The sequence below is a fragment of the Dicentrarchus labrax genome, unplaced genomic scaffold (assembly GCF_905237075.1).
Source record: "Dicentrarchus labrax unplaced genomic scaffold, dlabrax2021, whole genome shotgun sequence".
In the NCBI taxonomy this organism is placed as follows: Eukaryota; Metazoa; Chordata; class Actinopteri; family Moronidae; genus Dicentrarchus; species Dicentrarchus labrax.
In genome coordinates, this window is record NW_026136707.1 from 11,512,780 (window position 1) to 11,532,205 (window position 19,426).

The following is a 19,426-nucleotide window of genomic DNA, read 5'->3' on the forward strand; positions in this document are numbered from 1 at the left end:
TTATAACATCAAATTTTTTTTATTTCTCTGCAGTTTTTTCACATCTTAAAACAGTTTTATAGTTTTCTCTATATACAAATTTACATATAAACACTTACAAAATGACACAAGCATGTTTAACAAGAAAACAATTGTATTCTGGGAAGTCCCTTCAGTTTGAGGTTTGACAGTGTATGAGTGGGATCACATCTGCACATGAGCCAGTGTACCATGATACTGTTGAGACAGTAGAAATGAGAACAACCATAAGTACGGATGAAGCTCAGCTCCCTAAAACCCCTGTTAGTGTATCTGTTTTGTTCTTTTGATCAGTGGCTCTCAACCTTATGAGAATATGGATGTATGTATATATAATATAAAAGAGGAGTGAACATTCACACACGTACACACACACAAAAATGAATATATATTTCTAGGATCCAAATTAATTTGGGTGCATTTCTTCTGAATTACATTACCAAATATAAAATATATAAATTACTGTTTAATCTGCATGAGCAGCAGTAGGCATTACTTTAAAAGGCTCATGAGCCAAAAAAGGAGAAAAGAAGGTTGAGAACCGCAGGTCTGGATTAGACCATTTGTTGTCTTGTGTGAAACTTCTAGTGATGTTAATTTAAACTGCAGCACCTGAATCAAAGTGTCTGCTTTTGTATCGGTGTTAATGTGACAGTGGTGCTTTTACAGAGACTAAAGAGATATAACAGGGAGCTGAGTGCTACACAACAACAAAAAAAAAAGACAAAAATCCTACATAATGTATACCAATTTGGCAGTAGCTGAAAACAGTTTTCAAGACACAGAATTAATAATTTCTCCACACGTAGAAGAAGATAAATTACATTAACAGTTGGAGATGAGGAGTACAATGCAAATCTGTACCAATGGTATGACAATTTGAAAGACAATGTAATCCCCTTGTCATTTTCAATTCAATATTTTGACCAATTCGTTTGCAGTTTTGTTCATTATGACTGGAAAAAGTATGCATCTTAAATGGTCAAAATAGGAATGCCCATCCTCACAATAAAGTAATTAAAAAAAGAATCTTTGAGGTCCTCTTCTTTGGAACGATCCACGCTCCACATTCACGCAAACAAACACACAAACACACACCAACAACGCTGTCCATGCTCGTATAAAAAAAAAAATTGATATAAAAAAAGTCTCTGAGTGTTCATGGTCCCAATGACCAGCATTGGATTAGAATTGTCTCTGCTAATGGCATCTCCGTCATCCTTAGTGGAGCATCAGGGCTATTAAGACTGGGATCATTGTAAAGAAGAGCGGAAAGGAGACCAGCTGTGCTCCTGAACTTCCGATACTCCTCTGAACCTTTGGCTCCATCACAGCAGGGTCATCTGAGGAAAGGAAAGGGAGGGAGAATTAGTATTGGTTCTTACCATTCCTTCATGGTAAACACACCCAGCTGAGCTCCTCTCAGACATGGAGCTGCTGTCATTAACTTGAATCCTCACCTGCTGGGAGCCGGTTAGATGGGTTGTGAACTCCTCCAACAGCAGGAAAAAATCCTTTTCCTCCATCAATGCTTTTTCTGGTATCATCTGCCTTGGGTGACACCTTGGGCTGGGTCTTTTCAGAGCCTTTATGCCCGACAACATCCACTCTCAGCCTAAGACAGTCCTGGCCATGGTGATGCATTGGCTTGGCTGTGAAAAGAGAATAGAGAAAAGTTTAATACAGGAAAACTTCTCAGGATCACAACATGTTGATAAAAAATGCCAGCGTTATTATTGATACTTACAGATATAATAATAGCTCTCTCCCTGTTTGAACTCCTTGCCCAGGGTGAAGGGAGTAAAACGCTGGAATTTCTCAGAGAATTTCTCGGGAGCGTGGGGAGCGAACGGCCGCGAGCACTCCCAACGGAGCTGGTCAAAGGAGTGAGGTTTACACACGTCGTAGTCCTCCTTCTCCACCATGTACAGCACATAGCGCTCAGCTGCATGCGATGACACCTCGCCGTGGGTGTAGTGGGGGCAGATGATGTCCAGATAGTCGTTGATGCGCACTTCCACTGTGTACTCATCCCACAGGAAGCTGCAAAGAGACAGGAAGAGAGGAGGTTACTGACAAATGTCTTCATTTTCAGCATTTTTTTCCTCTCAATAGGGAACAACGAATAACAGACAGTCCGTTCAACTCACACCCTGACAGCTCGGCCCATTCAACATTCGTGTTAAGAATACTAATGAGGGCTAATCACACACAGACACGCACAGCAACAGAAAACAGACTTACTCACACAATAATGCATGTTAACACACAGGTTCAGCTACTTTGGTGGAATTCAGGTACCATGTGAGGATGTTTGTGTTGACGTGTTACGGTGTACTTGTGCAAACCAGTCACTGTGACAGAATTAGAAAGAGCCTGATCAGGCTGGGCTTGTTCACTTTGTTTATGGAGGAGAAAACACACCTAGAATCTCATAAAGCCCTAACACCAACCCACTCACACACACACCTTCCTTCCTGCTTTCTGCCCTTGTTTTGCCTTGAGCAGAAATTCACCATCACCTGCTTACAAGAAACAGCCCCACAATCTCTCTTTTCACCTTTACTGCTAGTCAACTTTTACATGTGCACAACTCAGTGACTCTTTCTGTTTTAGTATTTTTTAAAACTGTTTTCCAGTTTCTGGTTGTTTGTCTATCTGTGTTGAAGCTCCTCACGCTAATTTGCCGCCTCTACCCGTCTCTCAATTTCTGTCTGATTTCATCAAAGACAGAGACAGAGTGGGTGGAGACAGTCAGACTGTCGCTCTCTTTCTCTCTTTTCATCTTTACCCTTCATTTAGTTTTATGGCTCTTTTTGAGCCTTCTTCCCATCTCCTCTTGGCTCCCTTCCTATCCACGTGTCCTAATGAAGTACAGCGAAATAGTGAAAAATCTGTGCTGTGATGATGTTCAGTAGAAAAGCAGTTAAATCTTCACCTTAGTCAAACTTTTGCTTATGGTTAATAAGTAGCTACTATTCAGTGAGTAATTTCATGAACTCTAACCTAGTGTCTTCAATTTCAGTTTCGCGTAAGTAATAGGTCTTTCCTTTAAAGCAAACATGATGCAGGAGGTGAGGCCGTGCTCTGTCACAACATGTGATGTGCGGCTGGCTGGCATATTGCGAGTGATGTGAGATCAGCCAAAAGCCAGGAGGTGAAGAAAGACTGATATTCGCGTCTTACTCCCATTACATCCTGAGGCGTGACAGCCTCTAATCTTCAAATTTAGTCTGTGCTTAAACTGAAGACTGTTTATGTTTGACGTGTTGTAGAGAGTGAAAGTGACATGAAAACAGCTCCTGTGTGTCTGCCATTGTTTATGTGTTCTGTACGTGTGTGTGCCCCCCACATCAAAGCACGGGACGTGGTGACGCTGACCCCCCACTTCTGTTGTTGTGGCTCCTGTTAGGATCCCCTGGCCAAGTCACAGACATAGTGGCTCCAAATGTGGGCCTCTAACCCCTCCTTCCTGCCTGTGTGTGTGTGTGTGTGTGTGTGTGTGTGTGTGTGTGTGTGTGTGTCGGTTAGGGCTAACCTACCTGTCAAAACATGCTTTGTTAGCTGAGCACAGCTCTACACTTGTTATCCAGGGCTAACAGGCTGATCACCTCCCTCCACTTGCAATCACTGCTCTCTCAGAAAAGGTCCTTTGTAAGTGTGTACACTCCTGTGCAGGTGTGCACGCCTTTGTTTGTGTGTGTTTTCAAGGGGAAGTGTTTCAGCGAAAAGGAAAGGAGACACAGCCTGTAGGCGTCTAATTGGCTAAATAATCTCTACTCTCATCTTGTTCCTCTCTGCTCTGTTTTCTTTGAGTCAGATCAGTAATAACATGGTTGGAGAAAACAAGGGGCTTGGAGATCTCTAGCTACTGCCTCTGAAGTAAAGAATAGTTTAAATTCACCTTTTTCCCACACTGTGCCCTTGTTAGTGGCCTGGCCGACCTCCGCATGAAAACAGAGGCTTGTCAAAAGCCAACAAAACAGATTCTGTTGCTAATGTCATTCACGATTCATTCTTTTAAGAAAACTCTCCTTTTATCCTTCTCTTCACCTCCTCATCCCCCCCCCCGCCTCCATTGGTCTGGCTAATTAAAAGCTGTTAGGGGTCTGGGCCAATGTGTTCCCTAGAAAAGGAGGGGAGGGGGAATGAATGGGGTGTAATTATACCCTTTCCCTCCCCAAAGACAGAGTGCCTGAAGGCTACAGGGCCCCTTCAACCCCTGTACCTTAACCCCTGTGGAGCTTTCACTACCCTGACTAGTGTGGATGTGCGTTATATGTGTGCTCATGTGACTGTGAGTGTGTCTTTAGTGGTTTCACAGTTGTGTTTGAGTTGTCCAGTCATTTAAGCTTGAATTAGCCTTTTTTTTGCTGTGAATTTGTGGTATCTTTATGCGACCACAAGTCAAAGAACAGAGAAAACTCTAGCCTGAAAATTCCTGTTGAGTTCCGCAGCACAAAATCTGTGTCTTTCTCTGGTCCTGTCCCTCCATCCTCCCTGTGCTCTCTACTGTACGCGTCACCCATCAAAAGCTGTCTGCTCCTGGAGACTCTCGTATCTGCCATCGCCTCTGACTGACAGTTCTCGGGAGAGTGAGAGTCGCATTAACGCGATAGCTATGTCGTATGTGAGAGTGAGAACCAGGTGTGTGAGTTGTTGCAGACCTACTTTCCAAACAGCTTCATCTCCCCGTGTGTTTGTTCGTTTGTGTGTGTGTGTGTGTGTGTGTGTGTGTGTGTGTGTGTGTGTGTGTGTGTGTGTGTGTGTGTGTGTGTGTGTGTGTGCATTCATGGGAGAGGGATTCTCTGAAGACCCTTATTCAGGGCGTCTCATGCCCCGGGCTCATGAGCACATCTGTTTATTAAGGCCTATTGAAGCCTCTTGTGTGTTTGAGTGTGCGTGTTTTTTTTTTTTTTTTTGCATGTGACTGAGGTGTGGGTAAACAGCGAGGTTTGAAGGTGCCTGTAGTGGATCTTTCTCTCTGCCGCAAAAAGGTCATTTCTCACTACAGAGCTACTCCAGCTTTTGCGTCAGTGGCCTCTGTGTGTCTGTGTGTGTGTGTGTGTGTGTGTGTGTGTGTGTGCATGCATATGTGTTTTTTATAAGGGTATAAAATAGTAAAATAGCCATATACTGGTAGTTATGACAGTAGGTGAGTTATTCAACACTTGGCCTCCTCACTTTGGCTTTGAAGTCTTGCCATTGTCCTTGTCTACCACCTTTTCCCTTTTCTCTTTTCCTGTCATCCCTCTTTCCTCCCCCCCGACAACCTCGCTGCTGTCCCTCCCATTTGTCCCCTGGGCTCTCCCTGGTTACGGTCAAACAACTGACGCAGGAACTCTGTCTCTCACTGTCCCCCTCTGGGGAGTGTTTCAAACTGGCAGCCCAGGTCAAGGGATTAAAGTTCAGGGTCGCAATTTCTCACACACACTACCATCTGAGTCAGCACTGAAGATGTTTGTTTCACACACACAACACATTCAAAGAGCGAGTCAGCACCACTGAAACACTAAACAGATGCACCCCCCCACCATTTGCTCTGCAGGTAATCAGTAGTAAGTGTGCACGCGCTGGAATGTCACAACGGGGGGCTGCGGTTTGGATGGTTTACTATGTGCACTCATCAAATTTCCAGTTGCACTCTCACACACTTTTACTTTGAGGTGTACACCTAATACCCTATTAATTTGCTGTGGTATGGCAGATTCACACCTCTTCTACACGGGCCAAGGAGCTGTCAGTGGGTCTAATGGGTTTAGCTGCTCACTAGTGGGATACTCCATTATAGCCAATCTAATATACACCAAAAGGTCATTCTATATTAGCTTACAATGTAATCTACCTTCATTCTTCCTCTATCTCATTGTCTTGCAATAAGAAACCCAGTGGGAATTCTTTCTGTACTCTGCACCAATACAATCTTCTGCCTCAACTTGGACTATAAATCCAACACTCAACTCTGTATCCACTTATTGCAAATCCCTGTGTGCTTATGCATGACATAGTTAAGACACTGAGAATCCCATTGCACGATGAGAGCTTTTAAATTGTCAACACTGCCGTTTCTCACTTCATTCAATTCAAAACTTCTCCCCTCCCTTCATCCATCACTGTCCACTCTCTCCACCCTCCGTCTGCCTCTCCTTTATTCTTCCAAAATCAGCCCATCCCCCCTCACCCTATCCTCTATTTTGTCCTGTCTCTTAACGCTGACATAATATACCAGCGCTCTTCATCCAGGCTAATTTCTCAACACAAACCTCTTTCTCCAGTTCACCCTTGTCTCACCCTGCACCCTGCTCCTCCTCCTCTCTGCCCCCAAAATCTTTTCACCCGGTCTCCCCTTATTGTAGCCTCCCATTCTGTCTATGATGAATAGAAGAAGGCCAAATGGTATCATGCTTGGTTTAATATGTTGGGGGGTCATGGAGAGTTAATCTGTGAGCCTGTGTCTGTCTGTCTAGCTGAGCGAGAGAGAGGGAACAAGCTGAGTAACTTAAACGACTTTACACAAGATATTCATCTTTTCTAATTTATAAAAAGTTTTGAATTAAGTGACGCATAACAAAAACCATCCTCAGAAGTCCGTCCGTCCAATATATTGCTAATTCTGCCCTTTAGAGGGCGATGGTGGGCTATGAGTGGACAGCAATGCAAAACTATGCCTGAAATGCTATGAATGAGCAGTGTACACATACACACACACGTATGCTTGGCCACACATACTACGATAACGCTCGGCAAAAGCAGGCCTCTCTAATGTTAGCACAGCCAGGGCTGAGAGGTGCTCTGTCCTCCTCCGGTGGAAAACTACTGGGGCAAAAACAGAGGAAGGTCTGTGAGAAAAGAGGGGGACTGATGGAGGGAGGGGGAGGAAGTCTGGACCATAGATAAGGAAGAGAGAGGAAGAGCCGAGAGAAAACAGAGGTACATGGATACTGTAATGGGGGGGGGGGCTGAACCACAGATATAACATATACGGCAGTTTATGAAATTCTCAGCTACTCCTGTGTGCTATGGTGCGTGAAAGTATGTGTGTACACAAGTGTGTTAGGTAAGAGGACAGTTATATCAGCAGGGAATACACACAAAGCCTTCTGATATTAAATGTTGCATAGCGAGATAAATAGAGATGTCCTGTGGTGCTTGTAATTGATTGTACTGATGATGTAGTATGGATCCCATCTGGGAGATTATGGCAGGAATTATCCACTGTGACAACTATAGGTTTATTAAGCAACGTATATATATCGTAACAGTTACACAATAACCCACCTACCCAGATACACACACATTCAGACTATAGAGGCCATAACATAATAAAACAGACACAAGTTACATCACAGGATGACATAGGCATAAATATAGAATGAAGCCAGGAGGTTGATGGTTTTGTGTCTATGGGTCAGATGGTCAGATTACAAGCCGTCTGTAATCTATGTTAGTCTGTGTGTCTGTGTGTCTGTGTGTCTGTGTGTGTGTGTGTGTGTGTGTGTGTGTGTGTGTGCGTGCGTGTGCGTGTGCGTGTGCGTGTGCCTGTGTGTGAGTGTTCTCATTCTTGTGAGATTAGAGGCCAACAACCAGACGGGACATGGGCTGGGGAGGGGTAAATAATGAGTGGAAAGAGAGACAGATAGAGGAAATACAATGTATAAAATGTGTGGGTTAAAGGACAGGGGAGCGGTTGAGACATCAACCCCCGTCACCCCAAACTCATCCTCTAGGCCACATGTACGTGTTGAGGCAGGCCCGGACGGCTTCAATAACAGCAAACGGCAGACGGAGCCAGACACAAACGGAGATAAACAGAATATTACCTTACACTAAACTTATGATAGAGATATTTGCACAGATACTGGGAGCATGGCAAATAAACCCAGTCTAGTCTTGACGGATGAAAGCAGCCAAATAACAGCGGATATAGAGAGATAGCGGATATAAAGGAGGCTGTGGAGTGCTGTGTTAATAGTATCCACATCTGTGCAGAAAAGAGATCTTGAATCAGTAAGGAGAGCGAAAAAGAGAGATGGAGGGCTCAGGGCCAGCGGCCAGTCTGGGAGGAGACCCAGCTGTTAAAGAGAGTGAAAGGAGTGAAGATGGGGAGAGGAGCAGACAGGTACAGTGAGAGAATCTCATACATACATACATACATACATACACACACACACACACACAGCTGACAGAGTTGAGTATAGTAACAGCGGGGTGGAATGCTGGCTGTAGCTAATATTAACATCCAAGTCCTCCCTCTCGCCCCCCAGTGTGTGTAAGCGTGAGTCACACATTTATCAAGTCTCGGTAAGTCTGCCTACGGTAATGGCCACTCCTTACTTTACTCTGACGTTGGGGCACACACACACACACACACACACACACACACACACACACACACACACACACACACACACACACACACACACACACTGACAATCACGTACTTTCAGTCCACAACAAAAACAAAATCACTTCCCGTTAAGAGCTGGTAAAGGGCAGCACAAGTTCAATCTCTCTCTCTCTCTCTCTCTCTCTCTCTCTCTCACACACACACACACACACACACACACAGGCTCATATAACTGACACAGGCAGAGACACGAACTGTGAAAACAAGACTGGACCAGACGGGGAAAAACATGCCTCTCCACCTGTCATGGAGGAAAACTGTACAAACACACACAAACACACTCAAATCCCTACAAGGACTTGATGTGTGGGATAAAGCTCTAATCATTAAGTCACACTGAGAAGTTGGTGAAAATCAAACACATACACTGTGTTTAGAGAAAACACACACACACACACACACACACACACACACACACACACACACACACACACACACACACACACACACACACACACACACACACACACACACACACACACACACACACACACACTCTTAAGCTGCTTCACATTTATCTACTCCCCAACATGAATGGGCAGACTGCTGCCATCTGGTCACTGTCCTCCACCTATAAGACAAATCACTGCTGCTCATAATCAGACCAAGAATCAATTAGCATCAATTATACACAGCATGCTGCTGTCAAAGCCCGCTGATGGATCAATGTAATCCCCAAAACAGGTGACTGATTGATCACCGGGGTTGGTTCGGGGGGCAGGTGGGCTTTTAGTCAACGCTGGAAAACCAGAAGACACAATAGAGATGATAGAAAAGAGAGGATGAGACAAACAAGTGAGAGAGAGAGAGGCATTATAGAGGGGGTGAGGGATTATAGAGGAGTAATGGAGATCAGAGTGTAAAATGTGGCAAAGAATATTGTTCAAGTGGCATGTAGAGGTCAGCCGATTATGGTTTCATTTAGGCTTTTAGCTGCCATTATCCTCCTGATACAAATTTCTGTAGCTGTCATTCAGAGAAACTTTGCCTGTACCTCTTGAGTGTGTGAGTGTGTGCATGTGTGTGTGAGAGAAACCGGAAGTTTTACAGATATAAAACAAGCAGAATAGCCACATTTTTGTGATGTGTTGTTGTGTAGAGTGAAGTTTATGTCTGTCTGTGTCGGGGTCTATGTTTAGCCATGTAGCAAAAAGGGATTAGTGTTATATTATGGTTTTTCTTCTGGTTATACAACTCCCATTTGACAGCAGAAAATAGTCCAGGGCTGGATTAGAGACAGCAGACATAAAATCTGACTATTAGACCACCCCCATCTCTCTCTCTCTCTCTCTTTTTTTTTTTTTTCCTTCTTTTTGTCTCTACCAGCCTTCCTATTTGAACTAAAACTTGGAGCTCCAGTTTCCTGCTTTATCCACACCAAAAAAAGGACACATTTCCCTCTGGATAGTTTCTTTTCTGTCTCAACCTGAACCAGAGTTCCTCACCTCTTGTCTGTGGTGACTCAGGTGTAAAACTCAGGTGGGTCAAACCCAGGCGTTGAGTCACACATGGACTAACCCATGACACAAGCACTGCTCATGAGGACAGGACTTTCCATTAGACACCTTATCCAATTATCAGGACAATTGTTTTCATTGTTGCAGTGCTCTTTTTTAGCCCCTGCGTCTATTGTCATTCTTAAAGGGCAATTAGAGAGCCAATAATGTAATCAAGACAAGACTAAAAGGCTATAATGGCTTTTGCCCTTGTTGGGGGATTTTAATCGACCCATCTCGGCAGCAGAGAAGCGGGGGGACCTGTCCTTCTGTTTCAGCTCGTTTATAAAATAATACTGTCTTTCATGCATCGGGATCACTCGCTCCACGCTAAAAGCTCAATAAATCGCGCTGCGATATTGCGCGTCTGTCAAGCTCCATCGATTCAACTGAGTGGCCGGGTAGCATTACATTTCTGACCTCAAAACAAAATAATCAGCAATATGCGCCTCTCTCTGTGCACACACACACACACACACACACACACACACACACACACACTGATATGGTATCTGTATAAAACTCATTAAATTAACCCACTGATTCATTCACATTTATAGACTTTCCATTACACACACACACACACACACACACACACACACACACACACAGGTGCAGACCCTACAGACAGCTCCACTGGCCAAGTTCATACTTGTCAGTCTATTTTCTACTATTAGAGTATGTCTGTGTCTGTGTGTTGCGGTTAAATATAGTGGGGAATCTGTCCATCTGTCTGGGCACCCGCTCGCAATCTCCTGATTCTCTACAACCCCGCTGCGAGCCGTGTAGTCTAACAACCTGATCACTATCCTGTTAGGTGAGTTTAAAAAGGTGGACTACACATGCCCGACTTTGAACGTCACATGAGCCTTTAACTGTCACATGAATGAAAACAACAGGCTTAGTTGTAGCCGGGTTAAAGAGCGCAGGCAGAGAGAGTGTGAGATTTTAACAAAGTAGGAAATCACATCCACTCGCCACTAGAGACAGCAGGACATACAAACAGTCACATGGATAAAGCAGTGAGTGATTTTAACCTTTACACATACTCACACATTAGACAACTCCCCGCACTGCAGGTAAAAATACACACACACTTATACACACACAACATGTACTGCACAACAGATCAGCACTTACTGTGGGTTTGAGCTGTTCCAGTAGACGCTGTGTCTCTCCGCAGAGGCGAACCAAGCACCGATGCTCAGCGCCAAACAAACCAGATGCACAAAATCCATAGCTCTTCTTCTCCACAGGAAGCTGACCAAGTTCTGTTAGTCAACGGTAATTAAAAAGATGCTTCTGTTGTTGAAGATTTAAATGCGTAAATACGCGCACGGAAACCAATCGTGGCTTTTACGCGTCTGGTGTACTACTGAAGACAGTTTAAAGGGATGCAGTTCACCAAACACTGTTTCAACTCCTGACTGGTTCTCCGAGGGCGCAACTTGTCTGTTTTGTCTGGGAGTGGCCCCACCCCTCGCTGCACCGCCAACCAATAGGAGCAAAGACCCGCACAGTCACTGGAGACGCTCCCTCCAGCTGCTCCCACTACACCGAACGCAAAAACAACTTTACTAGGACTATTATATCACCTTAGAGGTATAATAAACAAATATAAGTTAAATTTGAATTAGGGTGATAAGATAAGAAAAATTATGAACAACAAAAAGACAAAAACAGGGCTGAAACACTCAAACATTCGCTCTCGACAGGGCAATTGGTTATTTTAAGATTCAAGAGGGACTTAATTAGAATCTAGTGAAATCAGCTCAACATAAATAAAATAAATAAAAAGAATATAAGCTAATATCTACCATACCATAATAACATAACATAATCTGAATATAAAAATAGCAGTGGCAATGGAAGTATTCAGTATTATTATTTAAAGGGGAAATTGATCATTTAAATGAATAATTTAGGTGAACTCCTACATCCATTCTGTTATATTTGTATCTGTTGTTTTTTTATGTTGTTGTGTTGTAACACTGTAATATGTTGCTGTTGGTCTGTGTTGCATTGCTTTGTGACGTACTGTATGTTGCAACTCTTTGCATTGCTTTGAGTTGTTGGGTTGTTATTATGCGTTCTTATGCTCTTTGTCAACTTGTACATTATGTATTGTGCTAAATTGCATTGTTTACAGCGTTTGTTGTTGTTGAAACTGAGCTGTAAGTATGTTGCTGCACTAATGCTGCCAAGACTGGTTAGTTTACTAAGGAGATGTTGGCTCTGGTTGCCCCACTGGTTGTGTTTCAATCATCTGAGACCCCTGTGTATAGGAGGTGTGTATGTTCTTGCAGCCTGTTGTTGTCTAGGCACGTTGGAGTGCTGATTATGCTCTGTCAGATAATAAAGAATTATTACTGCCTTATCAGTCAGTCTAATCTTGTGGTCTCCGCTTAACCACTTCCCCAGACAGGTGACTTCACAAAACAACCTCACAGATGGAGTGGATAAAGTCCAGACCATAGGGTGTCAGTGGGATTGTGGCCCCAGCAGGAGAGGGCTTCCCTTGGGCAGAGATGGAGCCCAGCCTGGGTTAGCTGGTTCAGAGCTCCATAGCTGATAGCTGCAGGGAAAGAGGAGGGGGCATTGTGTGTGCATGTTGTGTGTGTGTGTGTGTGTGTGTGTGTGTGTGTGTGTGTGTGTGTGTGTGTGTGTGTGTGTGTGTGTGTGTGTGTGTGTGTGTGTGTTTATATGTGCAGACAAGCTGAGTGTCTGACTGTCCCTAGGCTTGGCTGGGCAAGCACACACACGTTCTGGCACTCTGAGAGGATCACACACACACACACACACACACACACACACACACACACACACACACACACTGTCTGTAGATCCAGTAGGCATTGGGGGACTAATCACGGCTGAGGGTGCTTTTCCATTGTATAATGTCTCCCCCCCAAAAATGACGGGAAAATGAGGAGGAAGAGAGGTAACGGTAATGTGTGATGGCTACAAGTGGTCTATTTAACAATTTCTGACAATGCAATTAAAAATTCCAGCTCATGACAAATTCTCCTTGTGCAAAAACCTCTGGATAATTTCACATACACCAGTGTCTATTCCTGTAATACCCCACGTCTTTCACTTAGCTCTATTGACATTAGAAACAGCTTTAAACGCATGTATTGATTTCCTCTAAGGAATGACTGAAATGCAAATACTGTTGCAGCAAAACTAGCCAGTGATTCACAGGCTTCAGACTACCAGCAACAGGATCCTCCTGCTCATACACATCACAAGTGAGTGACTGTCAGTGTCCCTCCTTGCCAGCAAACTTCCGCTGCTCAAACATGGGATCTCCTCATGATGCGTTCATCTAACATACCAACCGTGTAGCAAGACAGAAACACAAATTTAGAAATTCACAACTCACAAATACACTTTTTCTCTGCTGCTGCAGCCAAGAGTCCGATGGCTGGGCTCAACCATCACATACATGTATGCCTACACAAACACACAGAGAAATATGTGTGCAAGCTAACATTTAAGTCTTCTCTGCAGGCTCTTATGATAGTGTTGTAGCTAGTTGAAACTGTGGATGACTCCCAGAGTGAGACTTAATCCTCCCACAGCCCATACAGGCTCACACAGATACACTCAGTGAGGGAAGACCATGGCTTCTGCGAATGACAGTAAAGCAGAGAAAACGTGATGGCTTAAAAAAGAAATTCACAGAAAAAGCGTTAGAGACGATGGAAAGCTCAACAGTTCTAAAAGTGGATTAAAGGAAGTCGGGGGAAGACCTGACAGCCATACAAACCTTTCAGCAAATGGAAATAGGCTTGTTTATTTCCTAGGGACTTGTCTCCAGGCGTCACAGTATCTGCCACAAGTTGTTCAACATGCTATGGAAATTCCACAATTACATAACTTGCGCAATTAAGTTAAAGAAAACATAGAGAGTGTGCAGAGCTAACTGGAACTGGTAATGCCTGATTTTCTCTTCTCTACTCTCTCAACCGTAGCAAATGCAATTTTTATTGTAGAGGAACGTGTAGAGTTTTGGGGAGTGGAGAGATCTATAAAACAAAAACAGATGGTGTCAGAAGCAAGAAGAATAGTACCAGCCCAGCTAGAATAAATGTTTTGATAAGAAGAGTTAAGATATGTGGGAGAAAGTCCCCTCAGCCTATTAAATTTTCAGTCTTGCTTTTCTCTTTCACTTCCACACTCATCCTGCCGGCCTCAGGCAGGGATCAGAGCTGGTCAGGGATCTCTGTCTCTAGATTTGGAGGGGTTTCCTGACACACAGAGGAATATGAAGCTGTGGTGTTTAATAGAGAGTAGAGAATAAATCAAAACGAGGTGGAGTGAAACTTTGTGAAGCAGAGTGTTACAGATGAAAGACACTGGAAACACTGGGCGTCAGCCACACAGAAACATAACAAGGACAAAACTGGGATGGTAGACAAACTGCTTCGTAGCTGTTCAGATGACTGTACACATCTGTCCAAACATAGGCAGGTGCTTGCACAGGTTTTTATTGGAGTTTAAAGATGTGTAGGAGTGCTTCAATCCCTGCTGCTGTCTCTATTAGACAACGCGAGATGTTATCCTGTTGATCACATTTCTGCCTGTTTTTTTGTCCTGGTTTTATCACGTCATCACTCTTTGTGCCCTCAAGCCTCAGATACTGATGTGCCATTTGTTCCTCCCCTCCCTGTCCTCTCCCACAGAGAATCACCTTAGTTGACACTAGAAAAAAAAGGTCATATGGATGATCAACATTATTATACAATGACAAGGGTATAAAGGGGCTTAGAGGGGATAAATTACTGTAATATGCTCCATATTGACTGTTGATCACAGATTGCATTTCAAACAGTTGCCTTTTGTTCACCCAACCTCTGTCATTACCGCTAGCTTAGGCTTGTTAACACTTGGCATTGTTTCATCTACACATGGACAGCTTGTCACCCTGCTGCCCTCTGTCCCTTTTTCCCCGGCCTCCTGCGGGCCCTTGGCCCTCTGGCTCATAGCGACACACTCCGACAAGCTGCTCCTTCTCTGACACCACAAAGGCATGTCTCCCAGCCCCTATTCACACTCATTCATCTGCATACAGGTGGTCCCCAATTCAAACACAGGGAGGCACACTTCTGCTTAATAGCGCTCCATGTGTATAGATTTAGCCCGGCAGGGGGGCAGTATAGTGATTCTTGCAAAGACAAACTCATAATGACATGGTATTTCTGCTCTGAGCATCTTCTGGAAAGTCACCAATGAGGCTGAGCTGTTAGTAAACGTGCAACACGTAAGCTAACAGTGTATCAAAGCAAGTCACGGACACGCATGCGAACAAACTAAAACAATGTCGCATGTGTATGTCTGTGGGGGGTAAATGAGCCTCCTCCCTCCCTCCTGGACACTGTCTCACTATTCAGACCACAGGATTCATTAACTCGCCCAGTCAATAGGCACACTTTACTCGTCCCTGCCGCTCTGTCCTCCTTTCTTTCTCCCATGGACTCTCACTCTGACGCCCACGCACACACACACACTCACACACACACGCACGCACACACACACGCACACACACCAGCACACAAAAGCACAAGCAAGTCCCAGTGAAATATTTAACCACGCTAGTCAGCTTGCATTGCCTCTGCCATCATTTGTTATACTGTATCTCCTTGTCTGTCCCCCTGCCTGTTCTCTCGGCTCATCTGTTGTCTCTGCTGTCTTTCCTTTCTTCCCATGCGTCTGTTCATCTGTTCAGTTATTTCTACAGAGCCCTCATCAGCCCCTGGCCACAACATACTGGGTACATATCACCCTGATTACTTTACATTGACAAGCTCTTGAGCATCCTCCCCTTACTCTGTTGTATGCTCAATTGCTCCCTTTCAGTTCGTACTACCCACCATCGTGGTCCGGTTTCCTTCTCGCTACCCACCCCCCTTTCAGTCTTTTCTTATCCATGCCCCCCCCCCAAAAAAAAAGTACCTCAGGCAGTGCATTTGCTGGGAGAGAATCCATTATCCTCCTCCATCCTCCCACCTTCTGTCCTCTTTATCTCTCTCTCTCTCTCCTCATTTCTTTCTGTATCTATCTCATTCTCTCTCTCCTCACATGCCCCAGCCCTATATTCATTAACATAGTGTTAATGATCCCAGATGGACTGACATGTACTCTATGGGGGCGAAGTGTGAGTGTCTTCTTCCAAGGGTGTGTGTGGGTGGTTATGTGTGTGTACGTGTGCATGCACGGCTGTTGGGTACATGTGTGCATAATTGTGTCTACATGTGTGCATGTGTGTGGATACATGTGTTCATCAACATTTGATTAAGAAAGAGATCGCTTGTCTCTCTCCCTGCGGTAGATTGCTCTGTTATGATGATATGCATCTCGTACGCCCTTCTTTCAGAAAGCCAGCAATAGAGTTGCTCAGACTGCAGCTGAGGGAAAATATAGGTTTGTGAGCAATTTCCTCTGCCTTTGAATATAAAGGTAGTGAAGAGTTGTGATCCTCCTGTACTTAACCATAAAGTCAAATGAAAGTAGGCTATATTTAGTCATTTTGACAAACTGAACTCAAAATAAGCAGGTCTGAAAGAACAACTTAGCAATTCATCCCATTAATAGAAGACAATAGATTTATCGTGCAGGTCTGAGTCATATTCATACATACTGCTTATTGGTAATAGTTATATTTTACACCTTTGGGACCAGTGTCTCGTTATTGCTGTTACATTGGGGACACCTGAGGAATTCAACTGAGAAAAGGCTGCTGTAGGATTTTAGAGTGTGTTTCCAACTTTGTGGCAAGATTTTGGGAGAAGACCCTCAGGCCGCAAAGAAAAGGTGTGAGTTAGTGTGTAAGAACCTGACTGGGTTGACTCTTGACCTCAAACTCCTCTAAGATGAACTGGAAGGTCGACATCAGTGCTAATGTTTCCTGAAGCTGAATGGAAACAAATCTCTTGTTCTAAAGTTTTTTAGAACATTTTTTTAAGCCGCACACTTTTAGCTTATGTTATACATTTTTAGAGTTACACATCAATATATCCGCAATAAGCCACATGATTTTTTGGTGGTGAAGTGACCCTTAGACTCATAACATGCAAACTATGCTGAATGTGTTGAAGGCTCAAAGGATCAACAAGTTAGGGCTGGCAAGAAGTTAAAACCCTGCTGCTAACCAAGTTTAGGTCCTGTGGTGCACACTCACACACAAACACACACAGACTGCTAAGGTTACAATGTTACAGGTGCAAGGGCAAAGTGCATGTATGTGTGTCATGGATACGTTAGCATTCTCTAAATGCATACACACATTGCCTGACCCCTCCAAATATAGTGTACTGCATGTTCACTTCCAGCCTATACACCATTAAACCAAGTTTCCATCCACCTTCAGCCAAACAGCAAAACAAACCAAACAACTCAACTTTATCTATATACCTGTTTTTTCTTTCAGTGGTGTTTCTTTTCTTTTCTCAGTAATTCATCCAATCCTGTCACGCTGTTCTCTTTGCCTCCTGTTCCGTCTCTCTGTTCTTTCTTTGTCTATCATTGGCATGGTCACATTCATTGCATAATCGCACAGTTGCTTAATTATCAAGAACGCTCAGTCTAGCACTTGCCATGTCAGGGGGCTGTCCCTGTTCCCTTCTACACCCTCGACCAGGAGCTCACGCACACACATGCACACAAAATCAGTTACTGTCTTTATCTAAACCATTATCTCTGCATCTCTTGTTTTCTCCTGTTGAGCAGCATTGTGGCATAAAGCTAATGTGCCACTAGAAATACACCTGTAGATGCAATTACAGAAAGCAACTTCCAATATAACACAGCCAGAACCACCCACACTCAGCCACTCAGCCACACACCTCGACTTATTATGCTTTTCGGTGTGCTAGATTTTATAAGCAGTTTTTTGTTGCAGGCTTTTGGCATTTAACATCCTCTGCAAAGGATCCCAAAGATGACATTGTGCAAATGCTGATAATGGGAAGAGCACAAAGAGGAATCACTCAGAATGAGATGCCTGATGAGAGACTGGAAATGAATTTAGTGAGCACAGTCCAATAATAATTGATGCACTCTCTAGTCAAACAGGGGATGTGTATTTGTTTGTGTTTGTGTGTGCACCTCTTGGCAGTGTGGTCACCATGGTGATCTCCTGAATCAGGGTCTCCTAAATGACAGGGGTGGGCGGCAGCAATGTCTAGTCCAGCTATCCCACTACCACACACAGGCAAATACACATGTATGCACATAATGGTTTTTCTACAGTAATAGAGAGCGTGATTTTTGTGTATTACAGTAGAATATTAAGTTAACTGGAAATCTTATAGCATGGCTTTTATCTTTAAAAAACTGATCCTCTTGGTTTTGATATTACACATCAAGTTAGTTGTATAGATCTGAGTATGTTGCAACAGCACTTCAACAGTCCAGCTGGGCAAGGTACATGATGACACAAGGGTAATTTCCTTGTAATGACACAAAGAGGACTTTACATCCAACTTTAACACCCTGATTGTGTTGAGTGTAGAGAAAGCTTTGAATCAATATTATCACCATAAGGTATGAAGATGAAATTCACAAAAATCTAAGTCAACAGCTAAATGAATAAATAAAAAGTACACTTTTGTGATTGCTCTTTAGTACTCTGACTAATTTATAGAGTTTGGTTGGTGGCTGGTCAAAGCTATCTCAGGCTATTCTACTGGGGTGAAAGTTAACACATTCCAAAGCTTAGTCACTATTCCTAAATGCACGGAAAACAATCTTTAAGCACAACTTACTTGGAATGTAAGGGCAAAGTTAATAAGATGGCCAATTACAATGCACAGATGGGTAAACATTTAAATGATTGCATTTGCTTTCTTTTTCAATTATTTTTGGTTAATTTAGGGTTTTCTTCAAGGGAGGTTGCTGTGGCCTCAGATCTCAGAAATAAGTTAAGTAAGTAAAATATTAGCATAAAACAAAGAAAGGAATCTGCCTTTAACCATGCCTTTACAGCTATGTGCTAACCACCAGAATCTGGCCACAATCCATAGCCCTCATCTCAGAGAGTTGTCTAGTCAGTATGCACAAGCGTACAGAAGCAAAACCAGACCACACACAAACACACCTGCTAGGAGGTTTGGATGGTTTATACATGAACACAATCTTCCACAGTGAAGATGCCAAACCTGGTCAACACAGGGTCATCCACACACATAGATAGGCATGCTTCACTTGAGTGATTTATGGAGATGCAGACACTGAAATTATCCAAATCCAAGTTAAGCGTGTACAGGCTGTGTGTCCAGTATTCTGATGACAGCAGGTGATGGGTTGAGAGGAGGTCAGGTCAGATTTTGGAGGTTATTGGGAGAGTTAAAACAGGCAGTGAGCGACAGTTCAGTTGGGGCGATGGTCTCCTCCCAAGCTCTTAACAACTAACAGATGGTGTCCTCTACCATAATGGACTAATGGAATAAAATACCCTGATTCAGTTAGACGTACGCACAAACACAGATTGATCCTACAAGGA

At 43.7% G+C, this 19,426-nt stretch overlaps 1 protein-coding gene across 1 annotated transcript; it reads right to left on the reverse strand.

Annotated features, from left to right (window-relative positions):
- On the reverse strand, nucleotides 1–11,361 carry efna1b (ephrin-A1b). Its single transcript, XM_051405955.1, has 4 exons — nucleotides 11,062–11,361; nucleotides 1,766–2,061; nucleotides 1,479–1,670; nucleotides 1–1,361 (listed from the first exon to the last, which is right to left on the reverse strand). Exons 1-4 carry the CDS (start codon nucleotides 11,157–11,159, stop codon nucleotides 1,240–1,242), a joined length of 708 nt encoding a protein of 235 aa, XP_051261915.1. The 5' UTR covers nucleotides 11,160–11,361; the 3' UTR covers nucleotides 1–1,239.
- Nucleotides 11,362–19,426: the final 8,065 nt, after the last annotated feature.

Bases quoted from the DNA above. Each gene is read 5' to 3' on its own strand.
- efna1b (XM_051405955.1), bottom strand. From the start codon at position 11,159: ATGGATTTTGTGCATCTGGTTTGTTTGGCGCTGAGCATCGGTGCTTGG. The intron at 1,671-1,765 runs GTAAGTATCAAT...CTCTTTTCACAG, and splicing joins AGAGAGCTATTATTATATCT to CCAAGCCAATGCATCACCAT. The intron at 1,362-1,478 runs GTGAGGATTCAA...TCCTTTCCTCAG, and splicing joins ATCTAACCGGCTCCCAGCAG to ATGACCCTGCTGTGATGGAG.